Raw genomic sequence first — 21,688 nt, forward strand, 5'->3', positions numbered from 1 at the left:
AGATCTTGATGGATGAGTTTGCAGATTGGGGGTGGTTATGAAGAATTTATGAGAGGGAAAGAACGGCTGAGAAGTTTTACATTTTGCTGATTGTGCTGATGTCGAGATTAAACTCCAGATAAATCATAGACAATCCCTATCAAGAGTGCAGTATCTTTGTAAGCCTGCAGTCATTGGAGTTTGTGGTACACAGAGCTCTCAGCTTTGCACAAAATGCTTTTCTTACAGGCATTAAAACACAATGGCTCATGTCCTGGAGCCCAGCAGCCACTGGGAAAAATAAGAATAATCATGGTAGAGAGCAGTGACCTCCCTGAGGAAAATAAAAGGAATTTAAGTCTTAAAAGAGCAGGTTAAAGACAAAAAAGCACCTCAGCTGTGGAGGTGCTGAAGCTTCTCTGTGAAGCCAAGAACCTCTGTGACTGAGGATGCCCCACGTTCCCTTCCTGCCAAACACACCTGAGGAGAGGAGGATTCACCTCTCATTTCCACCTCCTCAAGGAATTCCAGGGCTCCCAATCCTTGATACAGCTCAGATATTTTGGGGAGGATTCACCTCTCATTTCCACCTCCCCAGGGAATTCCAGGGATCCAAACCCTTGGTTCAGCTCAGACATTTTGGGCACTGGGAGCTGGGACAGATCCAGGAGCATGGAGCGAGTTCAACCCACAGAAAAGGCAGAAAAATCGCCAAGGCTCCATTTTCTCCGAGGGTTTTATAACCCTTTTTTTTTTAACTTTTTTTTTTTTTTTTTGCTTGGCAGGAGCCCAGTGTCTTATCAAGCACTGCAAAAGGACTCTGGTGTCACCTCACCCCCCTGGGCCGGGTCCCTGCTGTCCCTTTGTTCATATGGCAGTGCCAGGCCATAAACGGGATGTTGGGGTTTATGATCCCACAGATATGAGCGCACATGTGACGGAACCCGATGGATTTATTCTAAAAAAAAAAAAAAAAAAAGGCCATTAAAGCTCTTAAAGCACAAACATTGCGATCACCCTTTAAAATCCGGTGCAATTCCCGCGGCAGCCGCGGGGCTGAGGCAGGGAAGGCCCGGTGGGACCGCGGGCAGCGCCAACGCTGCGATTTCCAAATGCCTCAGGTAAAAAGTTCACAAATGCCTCAGGTAAAGTTTGCAAATGCCTCAGGTAGAGTTTATCACACACCAAAATCCTGCCTGTGTGCTGCTGAGCAGAGCTCGGCAAGGACTCAGCCTCGGGACAGAGGCGAAAGCACATGGAGGAGTTCCCTCATGGACACAGGGATTCGGCACCCCCTCACAGAGCTCAGTTCTTTACAGAAGAAAATCAGCAAGATATAAAAATGGAATTCATTTCCTCTCCTCCCATCCTTTACTCCTTTTTTTTCCCTTTTGTTTAAAAAAGAATCCCCTCACAGGACTGCAAAATCTCAGCTGCTCATAGGAGCAAACCAGGGCTGCAGCACAGGCTGGAATGCACAGCCAGGGAAAAACCAGGCACGGGAGGAAACTGCAAAGATTAGGTGGAAACAGCAATATTCTGAAAGAAAAATTTAATTAGGGTCCTGCCAAAAGAAGTAAAATCCCAGACAGGGCACAGCACAACTGCAGAAATTAAAGATCACACAAGGGACCTGCCCACAACACACTGGGATTTTGGTGTTCCAAAAGGATTTGGGGAATCCTAAGCAGTAAAATTGCTGGGAAGTTTTTGGTACAGCTTGCAAAGGATTGTCAGTATCGGCCAGCAGGGAAATTATTGTGCCAAAGGCAGCTGAGAGGGGTTGAAGGACTGGGAATGGTGCAGGTTGTTGTCCAGCTGACAGGACAGCACAGCCAGCCAAAATAAACCTGGCCCCTCTCTGCAAGCAGTCTTCCTCAAATGCCTTCCTTTGGAGTAATCTTTTATTTTAAGTAAAATACACAAACAAAAGAAAATAGTGTCAGTTTTACTATTGTACACATGAATCAAAAAATATCCACTATAATCATCACCAAAATAAATTATTGTCCCGGTCTGGAATGGTGGGAAACTGCAGTTTTCCTTTCATTCAAGTGGAGGACATTTTATGGAAAGATATTCCTCAGGGATAACTTACATTTTCAAGGATTTGAGTAAGTGTTATCAGACACTTATTCATATTATAGCTGTGCATATTAAATTTAGTACTGTGGGAAACAGAACAAGAGCCTGATGAGGATCTTAAATGGTCATTTTTATACAAGAGAAATGAAGGATGACACTTCCAAAGGGGCAGAAGCACCTTAAAACAGCAGCTTTCCATGAAAATGAAATAGCAGATAGAATATATTTTGGTATTTGTGTGACTGCACCCTTGTTCTTTAGGCAGGTAACTCCATGCAGCATTTCCCCAGTAAAGCACTTTCCAGCTGCATTTTAAGACAGAGAACCCAGCTAAGAAAACCCTTCCCTGTCCCCCTTTTCCCTCTTTTATTTTTTTTTTTCTTTAAAGCACAAAGCAAAAGAAGTTTTGTTTAACGGGCTGCAGCAATCAGAGGGATCAGAGCTCAGGTTGCGGACGTGTCAGCTTTTCCACCACTGATCCTGTTCCCCTCAGCCATCCTGCATTTATTTTTAAAAGGTCATTAAGCAAGACACAAAAGGTGAAGTGCAACGTTACAGATTTATAACCTGGCTGGGCTCTGCCTGGAACACAGAGCTCAGGTACAGGAGGAGTCTCTTTGTGCTCTGCCACATCAAAGCCCAGCAGCCAAAGGCAGGGGAAGAGACTCAGAGGGGAAATTCACATCTGTGTTCTATCCCCCTTTACCTCCCTTTAGTCATCCCTCAGTGTATTTTGTTTATTTGAACTCTGCCCTTCCTCACACTCCACTCGGCTTTTGCTGAGTGGCAGCACCTGCCACCCTCATGGAAGAAAACCTCAAATTAGAGCCAGAGGTTTGGGCCCAGTTAGATCAGTTAAACAAGAGATTTCGTGCTAAAAGCTGATCATTCTCCAGGTCACTCTTCATTCTTACTACTTAAACTGCAGTTAGAGCAGCCAGATCTCTGGATTATGTTAAAACCCAAAGTTAATGTCTTTTTTAACTGAGCCATTATCTGAACACATACACACTGAAAACAATCACCATCCCTCTTATAATTCATTCATAATCACTTAAAAAAAAAAAAAGGAATTGGAAGGAAAGGTAAGAAGTTTAAACACCCAGTGTGACATCCTTGCTCACATCTCGTGGCCAAGCTGCTCCTCTGATTTGCTGCCAACTCTTTATCAAAAAGCTTCCACTCCAACTCTCTTTGTTACCAGTTAAATGCTGGGGCTGCCTGTGCTCAAAGAGTCTGTGGGCCCAGAGATTTATTCCCTAGCGTGTGTCTCTTAAACAGGAACATTTATATAACCAAACCTGCAGATAAAAAGGCACAGCCACATGGCAAGCAAACGTTTCCAACATGTTAACTCCTGAGCAAGGTCCCAAACACGAGCTCACAGCCAGTGTGCAGCTCCAGGGCCTTCCTGGGTGGAATTCCTGAGTGGAATCCTTCCCTGCCCTTCAAGCAGTGTTTGGGTACAACAGGAGTGACCTTGATTTAAAGGGTTTTTATTCCATATCAGAAGGGTTTTTATTCCATATACCACGGAATAAAAATTCATCCACCTTTCAGTTCTGCTTGCTGGGGGCTCTCAGCACAAACCTCAGCACTGAGCTGTGGTTGAAATCATCCCTGCATGAACTGCTGAGCCCGGAGCTCCAAGTGCAGCCAGCTCAGCCCTGATCTCTGCAATTCCCCCGGGCTGGTTTGAGCTGGGGCTGTGCCCTGACAGTGCTGAGCTGAGGGACATCATCACAGCCCACATTTAATGGCTCTGCTCCTGCCAAGGATTCCTAAATATCTGAGTCTGCATCACACTGGGGTGTGATCGTCCTGCCCCATTGCTGAGCCATTCCTCCCTCCCTTGGAATCCCAGGATGGTTTGGGTTGGAAGGGACAGGAAACGTCCTCATCCCACCCTTGCCATGGCAGGGACACCTTCCACCATCCCAGGCTGCTCCCAGCCCTGTCCAGCCTGGCTTTGGGCACTGCCAGGGATGCAGGGGCAGCCAGGGCTGCTCTGGATGAGCCCCTGATGTGCTGTGCCCTCCCCAGGCAGCAGGGGACAGCTGTCACGCTGTCACCGAGCCCTGGAGGAGGGCCCTGCCTCACAATGTCCGGGCTGAGCTCTGTAATCACCCTGTTCCTTGCATTGTCTCCCTACTCCAAACATCACAGCACAAACACCATTTGTAAGGGGTTTGATTTGCCAGTGCTGGTGTTGGATCCTTTTTCTGGCCCTGCAGCAGCAGCAGCAGCTTCCCTTTGTTTTCTCCAGCTCCCAACCAACACCCACACTCCAGCTTTCCTGCAGCTTCTCCTTGGGATACCAAGGTTTATTTATAAGACACATAAATATTTTCCCCAACAAAATGCTGCCTTAGGTGAAGGCACAATTTCATGGCATGCTAAACACACAGGAGATTTAACCTAAACTCTACTTTCTGTATCACATTTCAGCAAAATTTAAACCAGATTCCCCAGAGATACAGCAATTCCTGGACAAACCTCTGTGGGATGCAAAGACTGAGCCAAACCTGTTGCCTCAAACCTTTTCATTGACTCCAATAACATATAATAACATTATAACATATAATCCACCACCTATTTGTTGGTTTAGCTCCTTTCTTCTACCTCAGTTTGACCAAAACCTCTCAAATTCATGGTGTAAAGACAATGTAATTTGCAAGGTACTTTGAGGGAATAAGAAGCTGGAGAAGAGTCAGAAAATACATGGGATTTAATAGCTCTATGCAAAATAATACCTTGGTAAGGGCCCCAGGAGCTCCCTGTGCTTCCCCCTGTTCAGGATCAGGGAAAAGAAGAGGATTTTAACCTCACACAGAGCTGAGAAACAACACTGGGAATGTTCCCAGCTGTTTAGAGACACTGTTTCCAAAATCCAAATGAAGTCAGCACACACCACAGCTCTCCCAGCCACTTCATTTGGACTTTGCACCCAATAAAAACCTAATGGCGAAAAAAATTTCAGCAGCAGTGAGATAAAAAATATCAGAGTACAGAGAGTGCTGCATGGCCAGCTCTCACAAACACTCTGACCAAGGCTCTGAAGCATCTGCTGCTGTTTATTTCTTTTTTGCAGGGGAGGGAAGTGCATGAACTCTGACCACCCAAAGCAGCTTGTGACCCACCTGGGGACATCTCTGTGCTCTCATCATGAGTTTTAAATGCACTGGTAAAAGCTGGGTGAGGTTCAGTCTTCAGGTGTGTCTGAAATGACCCCAAATAGAAATAAAACCTGTATTTTGCCACAAGTTTTCCTCATTGGTTTTCTATGCTCACAACTCCCAGTGAAATTTAATTTCTGTCAAATCTAGAAGCATCCTTAATCTATCTTCTCCTTTGTGACTCATTTTGCTGAAGGGACCTTATCAAACATTGCTTTTCATTTTCACAAACAGGAAATCTTTTACACACGATCGAGGAAGCCAGAGGCTTGTCCCAAACAAAAGGCGAAATCTCCCCAGCTCCTGACAGGTTTTTATTTTCCTGAAACGATAAATCAGCAAGCATGGATGACTGCATTTTACTCACTTCTGGCTTCAATTTACTGGACCTGAGGGAAAAAGGGTAACAAAAGGCATAATTAATATAATTAATATCTACGTGGATGCTCTGGGCCCCAGGCCAGAGGCTGTGCCTGGAGCCCAGCACGTTCTCAGGACATGATCACTGATAAATCTGGGATATTTTGATATTTAGATACAGGGAAAAGCAGGGATAGAGCCTCCTGTGCCTGCCCAGGGGAGGACAGGGAGCAGGACTGGAACAGCAGCTCCAGAACAGATCCAACACTTGGGTCAGGATGGAAAACGCCTTTGGGTTTGGGATTCAGGGAGGGGAAGGGACAGTGGTCACTCCTGTGGTCACTCCTGTGGTCACTCCTGTGGTCACTCCTGTGGTCACTCCTGTGGACAGTAGGGCCCTGCAGGCTTGGTGCATCCATCCCTCCCCTCTCTCTGGGGGGAATAAGAGGGTTTGGCACAAGAGGGGCTGTCCCTGCTGTGTCCTTCCCCTCCCTCCCAGCACAAGCACCAAAAGCCACCCCAGGTTTGCAGGATTCTGGCTGAGCCACCCCAAAAGCAGGACAGGTGCTTCCAGCACTCCCCACACACAAAAGGAGCAGGGAAAGCCCAGCAGAGCCCATTTCCCTCTGCTCCCACCTCACAAAAGGGGCTCTGCTCACTGCTGCAACACCTGCACAGTTCTGACCTGGGGAGTCAGAGGGGTTCAGCAGCAGCACATGGCTGCAGCTTGGGCAGGGATGTGGCACCTTCATCTCTTCAATGGCCCCTGCTGCACTGAAATCAATAAAAGCTTCACCACTGACAGCAGCATATATGAACATCCTCAGTAATTAGGGTTTTTCATCCTTCTAAATTCCCCTTTCAATGCCTCAAAGTAACAGAGGAAAATTCATGACAGGAACTTCTTTATACTGAAATTAAATTTTCAACCTTGAAAATGCCCAAGTGACCGCAGTGAGGCCGTGGGGTGACCACACCCAGTAAGAATGACCAGAGCTCTGAGTTATCACCAGGAAAGTGTCACCACCCAGTGCTGCACCAACCCTGCCAGCCCAGCCACAGATGGCTTCACTTCCAGACACACTCTGGGGATGCTGCTGCGTGCTAATCCTTGGGTAAATACCCACTGAGCATCTTCAAGGGCTGTAAAAAGAGAACAATGGTTCATTTCCAGCTAAAGAAGCCAGGTGATGCGTGCTCCTGACATCAGCTCTGGGCAGACTTTGGTCTGGTTGCCAGCTCAACCAGAGCCACTTCCTGCTTGGGGAAAAGCAGGGCTGGGAGGGCAGCAGGGCTGGGAGGGCAGCGGGGCTGGGAGGGCAGCGGGGCTGGGAGGGCAGCGGGGCTGGGAGGGCAGCGGGGCTGGGAGGGCAGCAGGGCTGGGAGGGCAGCAGGGCTGGGAGGGCAGCAAGGCTGGGGATGCAGGGGGTGCAGAAGGGCTGGGAGTGCACCAGGGCCGGGGGTGCAGCAGGGTTCGGGGTGCAGCAGGGCTGGGGATGCAGGGGGTGCAGCAGGGTTTGGGGTGCACCAGGGTTTGGGGTGCAGCAGGGCTCTCCCACCCCTGTCTGCCCAGGGACACCTCAGGCACCAGGACTGCACGTCAGGTACCTGCACATCCTGTCCAAAGACACCAGAGCAAAGCCTTCCTGTACCTGGGGGATCACTTCACTGCTGCCATGGATTGTTTTCAGGTAATAAGTGTTATTATCATCAACAAAATATCCAACTTACCTTTGGTAAACAATGAAGAAGATGCAAAGAATTGCTGGATGCACGCCCATGCTTTGGCTTTTGGATTGACAAGGCATTTAAGCTTTATAGAAGCAGCACAGACACTTCAAAGCAGGAAAACAGTTATTAAAAATTATCTGACAAGAAGTGACACTTCATCTGCATCCACAGTATTTAATTTGTTTGAATAATATAGTTACAGATAAACAGGTTCACTCCATATACAATTACCAATACCTTTGTTTTAATACAGCTCATATTCCAGTACATCAACACTATTTTATTTACAAGGTATTTATGTACATTAACATCTTTCTAAAGTCAGTGCATTGTCAATAAGTTTTATACAATAATTTACAAAGTGAATGTAGTTAATAGTTAACTTAATAAATTTACTACTAATTCTTGAATTAATTTAATTTAAAAAATTAATTACAACCAATGTAACAAACACAGAAGATCAAATAACATTAGTAGATTGTGCTACCTGCTTAAATAAAACATTTTAAAGTAAATCAGTTGAAAATCTTTCACTTTCATGGAGTTTGTGGAGGGAGGAGTAGACAAGTGGGCATTGAAAAAGCTTCTAACCTAGGAATTCACTAGTCATGTTTGCTTCTCTTTAGGCTCAATGTTCAGACCACTTTCAAGATAAAAGACCAAAGAGGATAAGGAGCAACACCTGACAGGTAAGACAAGACTCATTTTGGAGCAGATCTGCTGTCCCCAAAGAGGCACAAGCTCCAGGGCTGGCAGGGCTCTGCCTGAGCCAGACCAGCTGATAGCATTTCTCCCATGGACAAACCCCAGATCCTCCTGGAAATGATCAGCTGCTGAAGGTTTGGCATTCCTGTCAAACACCCCAAAATGAATCCAAACATTAATGGCAGAGAACCATGTGAGTAACAGTTTTGTTAGTGAAGGTACAAAAATCTAGAGAACTGGGAAGATGATGCATGACAAAATTAATAAACTGCTTAAGCTCAGCTGAAGAACAAAAGGCCAAGAGAGTGAAAATTGTATCTTCATTCAGATATGCAAACAATTTAACACTGAAAATGTTTAAAGAAATGCCTGCTCAAAAAAAACCAACTCTCTTTTTTTCCAGTCTCTGCTAAGACTCAGTCACACCTCCCTTCATGCAAGAAGCCCCTTGAATTACAGAGCATGTTGCAAGGGCATGGAAAGCAAGTCTGGTTGAATTGCAACTATTTGCATAACCTGGTATAACAAACCAACAAACAAAAGATAATTTGAAAAGGCATTCAAATTTTGAAAACAAGAAACTGAGTTAGGAAACCAATAAAAAAAAAACCCCTCCATCTATGAATGCTACGACAGCTACCTGACAGCCACAGCTTCTTCCTTTGAAATACACAGTGGGTACTCACAGCCATTCACTCCAGAGCCCTTACAACATCAACAACAACAAAACCAAACAAACGTGGGTTTCAATTGAATCAGATGCATTTTCAAAAGTGCAAATTTCAAAAGCAACACCAGTCATGAAACATAAGCTCAAGCATCTCTCCTTCCAAAAGCTGGGAACGTTCTGTGCAATGTGCACATTTTAAGACACCGTGAGTGTAATCACAACTACTCTCTCCAACCTGAAGCTTCTTCTTGAGGCAGCTCAAAAAAGTTTGAGCCAGCACTCTTCAGGCAGAAAAGCCATTCCTGAAACATGTTGATCTGCACAGCCAACACGTGGAGAAAACACAAGTATAATAAACCATTCAAGTGTAGAAATTAATCTCTTCTCAAATGATGATTTGGTTGTGCTCCCAACATACAGAAAGAAAGCAACTGACACACATTAGTGGTGGCAAAACTGGAAACTTCTCTTCCCCATGGCAATAATTGGTTTCCATTTGTGCACTTTTCCTTCTCTTGCCTTCCCTGTTTTGCCAATAAAATGCAATAAAACTGCAGGAAAAAGGAGGTAGCAATATCATGTTGTCCAAAGACAACACTAGAAATTGTTTTTCCCCGTTACCTTAAACCTAACCAGAGCCTCGGGGGGTGTTAGAACAGTTGGTAAACTCTACACTACTCTGTTTAGCTCTTATTTGGATGTTTAATTTAGCTCTTATTTGGTCCTAGTTGGCTTTTCTCAAACCATTGGATTTAAAGGCCAGTGGCAGTCTCAGATGTCCAACATCAGAAACGTTTCGAGCATGTAGTGAGAAAACAGAACAAAACAATACTACTGGATATTAACTGCTTAACCAGGGGCTCTTTTTGTGCTTTCAGCTCCCAGGGGACGATGACAACCACAAGCTGCTCTCTGGCTCGGCCAGGGCCTCCCCAGGGGCACATCCCAGGGTTCCTCCCGCAGCCCAGGAGCTCAGGCTCACTGCAGCACACAGTACTTCTTGTAGTCGGACTCAAAGTCCTCGTCCATGCTGCTCGTGTCTGCCATCTTCTTGCCATCGATCTTGGGCAGGAACTGGCCATAGTCCACCCCCTGCTGCTCGTAGAACAGAATGTAGGCAGAGTCCGTGTCGATCTCGTCCGGGTGCAACTCCTGACACAGGGAAAACACCCACAGAAACCCCATGGCACAACTGCTGCACTTCAAACACACTCTGCTGCCCCTAAAAGGGAATTGTTAACTGGGTGCAACAGGAGGAATCCCGTGTGCTGTCTGCCCTCTTTGTTATCTCGCTCCATGAATTACTTGGGAACTCTGACAGTTTTATAGTGATGAATGCAAATACTTAGAAGTGTCAGAGCTGAGTTATTCACCCATTGAATACAAACTGCTGCCATCATGGAAATGTATTCCTGGCTTTCCATTCTTAGTCATTTTTACATCTTTGTACAAAACAAGCATCTTCCCTTAACTGTGGGAGCAGCTGATGAACAGATGTTACCTTGGAAAAAACCTCACATACAATTTCAGCTAATAATTTTAATATTTATCTGGTGCAGCTTTGGAGATGCTCCTGATTTCAAACAGCAGCTCTCCACAAATGCTTGAGTTAGTGGAAGGTGTCCTTGCCCACGGCAGAGGAGTGGAATGGGATGAACTTTAAGGTTCCTTCCAATCCAAACCATTCTGTGATTCTAAAATTTCTTTAGCTAGAATTTCTGATTCTAAATTTATTCAGCTCTGGTTAATGAAGGCAAAAATAATTTGAAATAATTAGAATAACGATGTGAAATAATGAGGAAAAGAAGTGCTTTACCTTGCAGCTGCTGTCATTGTAGCAGTACCACTTGTTGTTCGGGTTTTTGGCATAAGTGACGTAATGACCCCCTCCCATAATTCCTGAATGGCACTGAGGAAAACGAAGAAGAAAAGAAATCCTGGATCAAACATCCAATAAACGATTCCCAAGTTCATTATCTGTGAATGAGCCATCATGACATCAGCTGGAGCTGACTAACTTTACACACACAAGCAGAACCAATTAGCAGGCACATCATTCCTCCCCAGTTTCACAGCGACTTTACGGCGCTGACTTTTGTCCTCCTTCCCCACAGATCCCTGTGCTGGCACAAACCCCACAAAGGCATTTGGTCAGAGCAGTGTGCCCAGGAGAAGCAGCCACCTACTGAGATTGCATATAGGTTGTAGATGGGGTTGACCCAGACGTCGTCTCTGTCTCTTTGGTCGTCGGCGGTGTCGTCCTCGCTGTGGTTCTCGCCCTGCCCGTTGCTGAGCGAGCTCTGCTCCCACAGGTACCCGTTGGCCAGAGCCCCCTCACTGTCCTGCCCGGGGTACAGCTCGCCCTGGCTGCCCCCCAGAGCCTGTCCTTTGGTCAGGGCATCCCCCTGCTCGTGCTCAGCACCGTTCTCCCTGCTTGCAGCCAGGTTCTCCTTGCTGCTGGACAGTTTGTTTTTCCCCAGCTGGGGCAGCCGCAGGCGCCCTTTGCCTCTCCCCAAAGTCCTTGGGCTGCTGTTGGGGCTGCTGTTTTTACTTGAGGGGCAGCTGGTTCCACTTTTCCTCCCCAAGGATGGAGATGCTAGGACAGAAAGCACAGAGATTACTGAGATGAGTACACACACAGTTTAGGTTTCTTTTTAAAGTGATTTTTTTTTTTTGAATAACCAAACATTAAACCCCACTGTTTCACTGCAGCTCATGAGTAATATATAGAAATAAAACCCCATCTTTGTGCATACCTAAAAACTGAGATTTAATTCTTTTATGCAGAAGCACATGCCTCACTAATTCCAGCCCACTTACATAAGTACCAATATCTGTTGTCACTGAGCAACTTCTTACATTTTCTTTCATTTTTTATGCTAAAGCTTCACTAAGGAACATTTCCAAGTGTAGTGCTTTGGCAAAAAAAACCCCTAAACATTAACATTTTGTACATAACATTTTTCCCCTCCAAACAACCAGCACAGAGTGGAATTTTCCCCAGTCACACCCTACCTTTGACATTATTGAGGACAGAAGTGTTTAGGGAGGATGGGCTCCTGTTCAGTGTGTCCCCTTCTCCTGCTGTGCCTGTGCTCTGCACATCTGCTTTCCTGCTGTCCCCTTGGCCAGGCCGTGCTTCAGGAAGGCTCTCAACCTGCAGGGTGAGCTGCTTCCTTTGGAAATGACTGGGATCCCTTTGTACCAAAAAGGCACTTGGGTCAAAGTTTTCTCTGGGAAATTTAACAATTTTCTGGGATTTTATCCAGCGGCCGTTAACAAACTGAAATCTTTTCAGGTGAATGATCTAAGGGGAAACATGGTAGAGAAAATTATTAAAGGGGGGCAATGACATCCCAGTGAGTAATTTTATTGTTCAAAGAGAGCTTTTCCCAAAACATACACATTTTATTCTAAGCTAGTAAAAATCATGCTCTGTGCGACAGTTTGGATTTTGGGATCGAGCTGGTAAAATATGAAACTAATATTTTCATGTGGAAATGATGGCAAAGGTTGCTTCAATTCGGTGATCAGCACTGTCTGTTTTGAATAAGCTACCAAATGTGAAAAATAAGAACTGCAGGTGTCCCACAACCAGAGAGGAGATCTTGTCACCATCTGAGCATGAGCTGTCAGAGCAGCACAAACCACCACCATTTCCTGCAAGGCAGCAGCTAAAAACACACTAAAGTATTTGAGGTTTGCTTTATTTGCCTGCAAACTCAGTCAGTGCCCCACCTGAGAACAAAGCAAATCATCTTATTCAGAGCAAGGCAACTTGGTAGATTTGGCAGCAACGTGCTTTGGGTTTGCAGCTGAGGAGGAAAATGACACAAGATCCTACCAAAATAGGGGGAAGTCTCCAGAGATCCAGTTTTTTGGTGGCCAGACAGTGGGTCTTGCACTTGGAGCAGTAGTACATCTCATCCTCGCCCAGCTCCTCCTCGCTGGTGAAGGCTCTCAGGCAGCTGTCCAGGTTGATGGGCTCTGCCTGGGCTCGGCGGCTTTGCTCAACACTTTCGTGTTCTTCCACGATCTGAAGGGACAGAAAACTGTCTCTGACTTGGAAATGGAACACACACTGCTCAGAGGAGGGCTCTCCTCACAGCATCACAAATAACTTCGCTGGGTTGTTCAGAATTAAAGATAAAAACGAGATGTGGTTAAGTTTTAGCAGGAATTTCATTTCAGCTATGAAGAGGCAGATAAAAATAATTCACTGTTCTTATACTTGGGCTCTGCTTATAAATTATCCATAAAGCACAACTTTATAGATAAAACTCACAAATTGGAACAGTTATCCAGATTCACCCAGCTACAGGCTCACCTTCAGATGTGTTTTGTTGGCTTAGTGAGGAAATAGGTTTACTTACTTATGCATAACTGTTTATAGTTACAGAAAATTTATCAAATTAAGATAGTTTGTAATGTATTATGTAATATATTATTGTATATCTTGACTAGCTTAAAAGCAATTCACAACAGACAGTAAATGCACTGCTGTGGTTCTTTAAAAGCTTCCCTTCCACACCATTAGACCCCATAAGAGGTCTCACATCAAGACATCGATTTCTCCAGAATACTCTGCCCCACGATTGCTGCCTTTGGTTGAACAGGAAGGGACAAAAGCAGCATCCCACAGCCCAGAAGGCTGCAGGGGTGATGTTTCAGAGGTGCTACCAAAGAACAAAGGCTCCTGCTGGCATTTACCCGTTCCTGTGAGGTCTGGTAGCGCAGGTGCAGTGCGGTGGGGTCCCAGTCCACAGCAATGTAGGCATTGCCCACACAGGCCCTGTCCTCTGAGCACTCAATCCTACAGCCACGGCAGAACCTGGAGCACAAATTGGCTGTGGTCAGTGCAGGCTCCAATCACTTCTGCATTTGTTCAGTTCTGCTCCTGTTTTGGCTCCTCTGCACCCTCCAAGCTCCAGGCCTCGCCTCCAGTGTGAGACATTTTCATGCAGCAATGCTCAGGGTTATTTGTGCTTTTAATGCAAAACTTCACCAGAGTGAGAAGGGGAAGCAGCTGGGTGAGCTCCACCATCTGCCTGCACATGATTCACTGGAAGGTGTCCCTGCCCATGGAAGGGTTGGAAGGGGATCATCTTTAAGGTCCCTTCCACTCCATTATGATCCAGAGCCGACCAAACCCAGCTACAACCCCAAAAAAACTCCACTGCTCTATCTCCACAAGTTATTTTCACTATGATAACTAATTCTAAGAGCTATAAAACACTTTTAAAAAAATTAGTTTGTGGCCTCAATACCTTCCAGCAGGGGTCTGGCATTTTCATCAGCAAGTCTTTGTTTATGGGCAATTCCAAGCATCCTTCCAGGGTGAGCTTCCCATTGCCCATTTTAGATCTCACCCTTCAAAAGGCAAGGAACTCACAGGGGTAGATGAATTACATCTAAAAATTTGGGTTTGTGTGAATCCCCCCAGACCATGCAAGTCTGTGGACATCCAAGGCTGCACACAGACACAGAATATCATAAGGGGTTAACAGGTGGTGGAAAATCTCATTTCTGTCTCCTAATTTAAAGTTTCTGTGGCAGCAGAACTTTCAGCTCTGCAAGTCATAAAAGCTGTGCTGCAGAGCAAGTCTGCCTGGAGAGAGTTCTGGTGAAATTACATTCCAGATTCTTATTGCTTGATATTACCTCTGAAGTCTGAAATGTACCACAGACCCATTACCATAAATTACCTTTCTGCTGGAGTGATTCCCTGCTGTAAATGGAAAAAAGGACAATTTACCTGTACCATGGACACCAAGCACAAGAATTTCCATCCTTCTGAACTACCCTGAGGGTGAAGGGGTACTGATAGCCCATGCTGTCATCACTGCAACAGAGGAGAGCACAACATCAAACTGCAGCACTCTCACTGCAATTACCTCCCTTCACTGGCCTCGTTATGATTACTTAAAGAAAACCCTCCAAATGATAATTTTGGTTACAATTTACTATTAAAAGCTGCCTTTCCATGGCTTAAATTCATCAGATATAAATAATTATCAGTCACTGGATAAGAATGCAGCCAACATTTAAGTGCAGCTACATTTAACTGTACTAAAAAGAATTTAATTTTAATTACTGCCATTATTGTGAGAAAGCAAATGAACACAATTTTCAATCTTGCAAGCAAGTGTAAGGGGCACTGTAGTGTAACTCAGAGGCAAGGCTGGGGTGCCCAACTCACCAGTCCTGGGCATGGTTACTGGCTTCCTGAGGAGGGAGGGGGCTGGCCAGCCTGGAAACCTGGATCCACACAGCATCATAGAGGTCCCTTTTCCGTGTGTGAACTGTGCAGGGAACAATCAAGGGCATCCCAAAGAGACTGGGCCTGTTCTTCTGAGATGAGAGAAAATACAGCTCTGTCCTCATCTGTGGGAGCAAAGGGAGGAGTCAGATGTGAAGGTGCATAAACTCACAGTGCAATAATCACCTGGATTGCTGGCCTTGTGACTTATTTCAGGCCTTGGCAATTAAAATTAATCAATAATTGTATTTAAACGACCCTAATTCCAATATTAAATACTGCAAATTTTGATCACTGGCTTGAAAAACGTTTCTGTTTTATGACATGATGGCGAGGTTATCTGACCACATCACACATAAACGTGTACAATTATCATGTGGACATTAAAGAAAATCTGCTTTTTTCCAAATGTCTTGCCAAGTGTGCAAGGCCACTGACCATTTTCCTGTGCACTGCAATGATGTAGCCTGTGCAGGGGCTGTCACACAGCGAGGGCACGTGGCCGTTGAGGGTCCAGCCGGGCAGGCTGCGCTCGGTCCCACACGGCACCACGGTGTTGGGCATCCCGTTGGGAATGAGGCTGGGCTTGGGGATGTCCCCGTTCATCAGGATGGGGGGGGCTCCGTTGGCTGCTGGCCCAGTGGAGGTCTCTGCAGGCAGACAGATCAATTATCAATTATCAATTAATTATCAATGATCCCAGCAGCCACAGCTGAGCAGGGTTTTTATCCCTTCCCTTCCGTGTGGACGCCAAGCACAACCCGCACGTTCCTCTCTGTGATCCTCACTTGATGAGGAACTTCAGCGCTGAGCTTCTCCCCAGAGTGCAGCCCAAACGAGCAGGACAAGCAGGGTTTGCTCTCACCTGTCTGCACAGGGCTGGAGGCTGAGGTGGGGGAGCCTGGGATGGGGATCTCAAACGCGCACAGGAAGCCGCTGACGGACAGCCGGACCTTCTGGTTGTCCTGGGGGAAGTTCTTCAGGAGAGAGGGAAAGCTGCTCAGGCACTTGGACACCTTCATCTGGGACCAAAATGTCTTCTGTTCTTCTGCAAGCTGCGTTTATCGGCTCCTCCCTCCCTCCCTCCCTCCTTCCACCTTTCCAGGAGAATAAAGGAGCCCAAGCCCTCTGCAGGAGTTACCAGTGCTCTCTAATCACACCCAGAGCACCTCATTTCAAGCATTTTTAATCTACAGCAAAAAAATCCCCCTGGAAATACCCCCACACACTGTCAGCCAGCCATTACTTATGGTCCTGATGTCCTGACAGTGTTTAAACTCATCACAGCACCTTGAGATTTATCACCTCAAGATCATTTTTTCCCCTAAAAATATCATCAGCAATCAATTTTAATCTATTTACAGTAAGCCAAATTACTGTTTAAGAATGAAATAAAAGTTCATCTAGAGACATAACTAAGCTGATTTTTTACCATACTTTTAGTTAAATTATTTCACAGCTCTTGTAAGTAAAGTTTAAATGTTAAAAAAAATAACAAAACCACCCAAAGCATGTTGCAGCAATAATGAGTCTTTTTTTCTTTTTACCTTTATGTTGGAGCTGTGCACCTCTGCAAGCAGAATCTGCTCTGGTTTGAGGCCACAGAGTTCACTCAGCTGCTTTTTCAAGCCTGTGTACTTCTCATCCATGTTCAATCTCAGCCCATATCGAACAGGAGTGGTACCATCTAATTTAATTACTTTAAAGGGGAAAAGAAACACCCTGGTCAGCAGCCCAGGCAGGTTTTAATGACAATAATACATTACAGCTCCCCACTTATTGGAAAATATTCTTTCCCAACTTGAACAGATGATTTATTTCATTTTCCCAGTCAATTTTTAAGGTCTGCAGGCAATGTCAGAAACATCTCTTGCTGCATAGGCAGTAAAAAATGGTTTCAAAATTTGTTTCACTTTTTAATCATCTTTCCTTTTGCCCCTTTTCCAGCAATCCATAGCTTCTTCAGAGCTCACTTCATGACCCATATTATGTTTTCCCCCCAGACCCTGTTTTTCCTCTGGGCAGATTTAGGACAACCTCCACAAGAGAGGGAAGTTCTCAAAATTTCCATTCTAAAAAGATTTCATATTAAATCCTTCAATCAAGACTAAAAATGGGCCTTCCTTTTCTGTTTCTAAAGGTTTTATCTTGGTTTAACAAGGTTCCAATGGAAATTCTTGCACTCTTATATCAAAATTACTCTATTATTCTAAATAAGTGGTAACACAAACAAAATTTGATGTTTCATAGCTGTTCCACTTACAGAGATTTTATTTGAGGAATGGCACATTTACACCACTCACCTGTAATTTCTAGGTGCATGTAGCTGTCCATTGGCAAAGGCAAGGATAAAAAATTAAAAGGGTCAAACCTAACACTTATATGCCCACAAGTTTTACATTTCACTTGTGACTTCAGCTGCCCATGAAATAAATCTACAACAATGGATCTGTTTCTTCTCAGATGGTTTTCCCAGGCCTGAAATGAAGCACAAAAAAATAAAATACCAAGTTAGAACCTGGTATTTCATTGGTCTCCAAAGTTTCATTGGCCTATGGGAGTCAAAGTATTTCCACAAAAGTTATTTCCTAATTTCTAATAAATAGGAGCTATTTAGTCACAGTAAAGTTCTCAACACAATAATCAAGGTATGAGACAATTGAAAATTTCTGAGGGGATCATCAGGCATCTTGAAATACTTTGATACTCCCTAATTTTGAGTTGTTCAAAATTGTTGTATCATCTTCGTAATTTTATTACAACAATTAAAATTAATTTTCAGCTCAAAGGTGAAATTATCTCTGTATATCACAGCTCTGACAAGATCCAAAAGGGGCTAGTCCCCAAGGCAGCCTCATCAATGATTTCTCAGCTTAGTGAGAAAACAAAGAACACACAAAAACCCCAAAGGCAGAGATTGAAGCCCCACCTCTGCTGCCACCTCCCAGTCTGGCCGCCCATCACTGTCCTTCAGCTCCACATATGGCTTATCATGAACTCTGTTCAAGTCCTCATGGAGCCCATCCAGGAGAAAAGCCAGAAGCTCCTGGGAGTCTTGCTGTTGAAAGCCATTAAATCTTGGAGCATATTTTGCTATTGTCCACTATAAAAAAAAAACAACAAAACAGCAGAAATTTAATATCATGTAAAAAATGTAAAAATAAATCAAAATATTAGATTGTAGATGAGATATGTCAATGAACACAAATTCAATTGCCAAGAGCTGAAGGGAGCCCCTTTGCTTTCAGAACAAAAGCTCATTTACAGGTAAATGCATCACATTTTGTACCTAAAAAGGGCTATAAAAGCCACTTCTCATGGCACACCTTGTGTCATACCACAATACTCCTTTATAACCACAAATTCCACCAGGTCTGATGAACACTGGCTCCTTCTAGGGACAACTCTGAGTGTCCAAACTGCTACAACACAGGTAACACCAGGAAAAAGCGCATTGGATTTCTGCTTTTCCATGAAATCCTTGTTTTCCACCCCAGAAAAACTCACCCTCAGCTTTAAGGGGGCTATGTTCTTCTGGGTGCCACTCCACAGCTCCTGCACCAAATCCCCATAGCACTTGGCCATGTGTCCTTTCATTCCTATGGGATTTGTCCTGGAAATCACAAAGGAATCAATACCAGACTCAAGTGTAGCCACAGCTCAAGGCTGGAGCTGAAGGAGGAAGCAGAAAAGCCTCCTGCTCCCAGCAATGAGAGCTTGTGTTCCCATGCCTCTACAGCACGATCTGCTGCAGAGCTGGGAACACTGAATTTAAATCATCCCTTCCCACTGAACTGCAGCTTGCAGAGGCAGCCAGCCCTGAATAAATGTCCCAGCAGCCCAAGTGCCAGTGCTGTCCCCAGGATTACCTGTTCAGCTCGTAGAGATGCCTCCCTGAGATGAAGTACCGGGTCAGGGGCTGCGTGTTGCTGACACACTGGATGCTGGAGTTCATGAAGCACGTGTTCCCCAGGTTGCTCAGGCCTGTAGCACCCTTCTCAGTAGGAACTGAGCAAAAAAAAAACCATCATTGGAGCAGTTGTGCAGGTGAGAAAATTCAGGATGTTGTAGCAGCATCTTGTCCCAGTAAGCAGTTTAATGGAACCTCGGTTATGACACTCCTTGGATGCAGCAGATGTTTAAAATATCTGCTCTCTCTCAACTCTGCCTCATAGAAATTGAGGATTTTGTTGATCTGATCCACCACAGACAGCAGTGCAACCCATACAGAATATTTACAGGTAATTATGGTACTGAAAAATCTGGGTTTGTTTGTTAAAATCTTCATTATTCCTTGCTTTAACAAAATCCAAGGGAATAAACAAAAAAATCCCACCCTCCCACATTTCCAGCACTTAAGTTCATACAAAGGCCAAGCAAAGCAGCATAAAAGACTTCACCCAATGTTAACAGGACTTGTGTTTCAAAGGATTGTTTCAACATTTCAACTGGTTTTTGGGATTTTTCTTCTCATCATAATCCAGTGACTCTGTGAGAGACTCACCTTTGTGTCTGTCTATTTTGCTGCTGTTTGCTATAAAAGACATCTCCTCTGGCCAGCTCATGTCTTTGTTTCGAACTAGAAAAGGACATGAAAAGGGGCTTTTAAAAATTTACTTACTCCAGAGAGCTTACACAGCTGAAGAGGTTTAATTAAAATTTTCTAATATTTGGGATTAGAAATGTGCTTACTTCTAGCTATTATTTTTGCTAGTTTTCATTTCAATGTTTCTAATCATTATTGGAACTCATTCTAACACTGGCATCCCTCCAACCACACCAGTAGCATCTTCAGGAAGCAGCCTTGGGATTGCTTTTGCTCTTGAATAGCAAATTTTCCAGTGCTTATTCTAACTCTCAATAAAGATCCACCAGCTCTGAACAAATCAGTTCATGAGCCACCATTATTATTTTGTGTTGTTGCAAACCAACAAAGTATTTCAAAACAGTGACAAAATACATGCAAGCTTCCCTGAATTAGCTTTGCCACCACCTCCCCACAGGTTCCCTCTACAAACCTCTATTTTTAGAAGAACAGTCAATTTTCCTTTTCATACCTTCTATTACTAAATGCTGCTCATCTTGGATTTTAAGGTATTCCAGTCTGTGATCTTCATCGTCCAGCAAAGTGAGATAGTTCTGCAGGAGAAGAAAACACATCATAGAATTAGAGTTGTGCATGGACTGAGGATCCTCTGCATGGACTGAGGATCCTCTGCATGGACTGAAAGGATCCTGTACACTCTGAGGATCCACTGCATGGACTGAGGATCCTCTGCATGGACTGAGGATCCTCTGCAGAAACTGAGGATCCTCTGCATGGACTGAAAGGATCCTGTACACTCTGAGGATCCTCTATATGTACTGAAAGGATCATCTGCATGAACTGAGGATCCTCTACAGGCACTGAAAGGATCCTCCACATCTACTGAAAGGATCCTCTACATGAACTGAGGATCCTCTGCATGTACTAAAAGGATCATCTACATGAACTGAAAGGATCCTCTATATGTACTCAAAGGATCCTGAAAGTGTAGAGGATCCTTCACATCTACTGAAAGGATCCTCTGAGGATCCTCCACACTCTGAGGATCCTTCACATTTACTGAAAGGATCCTCGACACTCTCAGGATCCTCCACATCTACTGAAAGGATCCTCCACATCTACTGAAAGGATCCTCTACACTCTGAGGATCCTTCACATCTACTGAAAGGATCCTCCACATCTACTGAAAGGATCCTCTGCATGAACTGAGGATCCTCCACACTCTGAGGATCCTTCACATCTACTGAAAGGATCCTCTACACTCTCAGGATCCTTCACATCTCCTGAAAGGATCCTCTACACTCTCAGGATCCTCTCACCTCCCAGGGGAATTAAAGCACAAAACCCTCTGAAAAACAATCAGCAAGAGCCTTTAACTGTAAAGGACCTTCATGGCCACTTTCATTTCTCTGTGCAGGTGCAGTTGGTAGGTTCTGGAGAGGAATAAGAACTCACACAGCAGAAAGCCAGGCACAGGGCAGGCAGAGGAGCAGGGTTACCTCGCTGTTGTAGAGCCAGAGGCGCATGTCCTCCTCCTTGATGCGCAGCCTCTGGGACAGGTACTCGTGGATCTCCTTGATGGTCTGCATGCGGCTGAAGCAGCCAGTGTAGGCCAGAACCCTCTTCAGAGGGGCGTTGGGGGAAGGGACATTGCCTGCATTCACAGGGACAGCAGGAGAGGAGACTGCATTTACCCACAGCTCAGGTCAACGGCTGCACACTGAATATACTCTGCAAAAAGTGTTATACACTCATAGTGTTCAGCAGTTAGGTGTAAGAGTGGTTGTTACTGACCCTTTGGGACAACAGATTTGCTGTCACAAAACAGGTAAAATACCTCCCTTCTTAGCAAAACCTATTAGAAAATTGCTTCTCTGAGATTCTCATAAGAAATGAAAAAATTTGACAGAGTTTTACAAGTTTTCACAATTCTTTTTGTCTCTTAAAGACACAGTATGAGAGGCAAAAGGGATTTTCAAAATAAAGGACTTCAAAATTTCATTAGGATTTCCTTTTTGAGAGAATGTTATAAGTAAAATATAAGGTACAAAAACCAGTTGGGACTATTTTTGGGAGTAACATGACTTTGCTTCAGCTCTTCTGTGGGCATGAATGCTGATCTGGACACATCAAATCAGCCTGGCAGCTCAAAACAGAAGTACTCATAATAACTAAAT

The 21,688-nt window shown here is 44.7% G+C and overlaps 1 protein-coding gene across 6 annotated transcripts in view; it reads right to left on the reverse strand.

The window, feature by feature from the left end:
• Positions 1–7,479: 7,479 nt before the first annotated feature.
• Positions 7,480–21,688, reverse strand: part of USP32 (ubiquitin specific peptidase 32) — a 65,563-nt gene continuing 51,354 nt past the window's right edge. For 4 of the 6 annotated variants that reach the window (XM_071448115.1, XM_071448111.1, XM_071448110.1 and 1 more), the window contains exons 17-34: positions 21,011–21,165; positions 20,023–20,104; positions 19,470–19,544; positions 18,835–18,973; positions 18,473–18,578; positions 17,895–18,068; positions 17,269–17,443; positions 16,513–16,664; positions 15,831–15,987; positions 15,404–15,615; positions 14,906–15,090; positions 14,462–14,548; positions 13,417–13,537; positions 12,551–12,742; positions 11,722–12,013; positions 10,893–11,302; positions 10,523–10,615; positions 7,480–9,858 (exon numbers count right to left, since the gene is read on the reverse strand). In XM_071448115.1, coding sequence (XP_071304216.1) covers positions 9,685–9,858; positions 10,523–10,615; positions 10,893–11,302; positions 11,722–12,013; positions 12,551–12,742; positions 13,417–13,537; positions 14,462–14,548; positions 14,906–15,090; positions 15,404–15,615; positions 15,831–15,987; positions 16,513–16,664; positions 17,269–17,443; positions 17,895–18,068; positions 18,473–18,578; positions 18,835–18,973; positions 19,470–19,544; positions 20,023–20,104; positions 21,011–21,165 — 2,981 coding nt within the window. In that variant the 3' untranslated portion in view covers positions 7,480–9,684. The remainder of the gene's footprint in view (positions 9,859–10,522; positions 10,616–10,892; positions 11,303–11,721; positions 12,014–12,550; positions 12,743–13,416; positions 13,538–14,461; positions 14,549–14,905; positions 15,091–15,403; positions 15,616–15,830; positions 15,988–16,512; positions 16,665–17,268; positions 17,444–17,894; positions 18,069–18,472; positions 18,579–18,834; positions 18,974–19,469; positions 19,545–20,022; positions 20,105–21,010; positions 21,166–21,688) is intronic. The other 2 variants (XM_071448112.1, XM_071448113.1) reach the window with 1 other exon arrangement.

The sequence above is a fragment of the Agelaius tricolor genome, unplaced genomic scaffold, assembly GCF_023055355.1.
Source record: "Agelaius tricolor isolate 1412-34295 unplaced genomic scaffold, bAgeTri1.0.p SCAF_25, whole genome shotgun sequence".
Classification (NCBI taxonomy): domain Eukaryota; kingdom Metazoa; phylum Chordata; class Aves; order Passeriformes; family Icteridae; genus Agelaius; species Agelaius tricolor.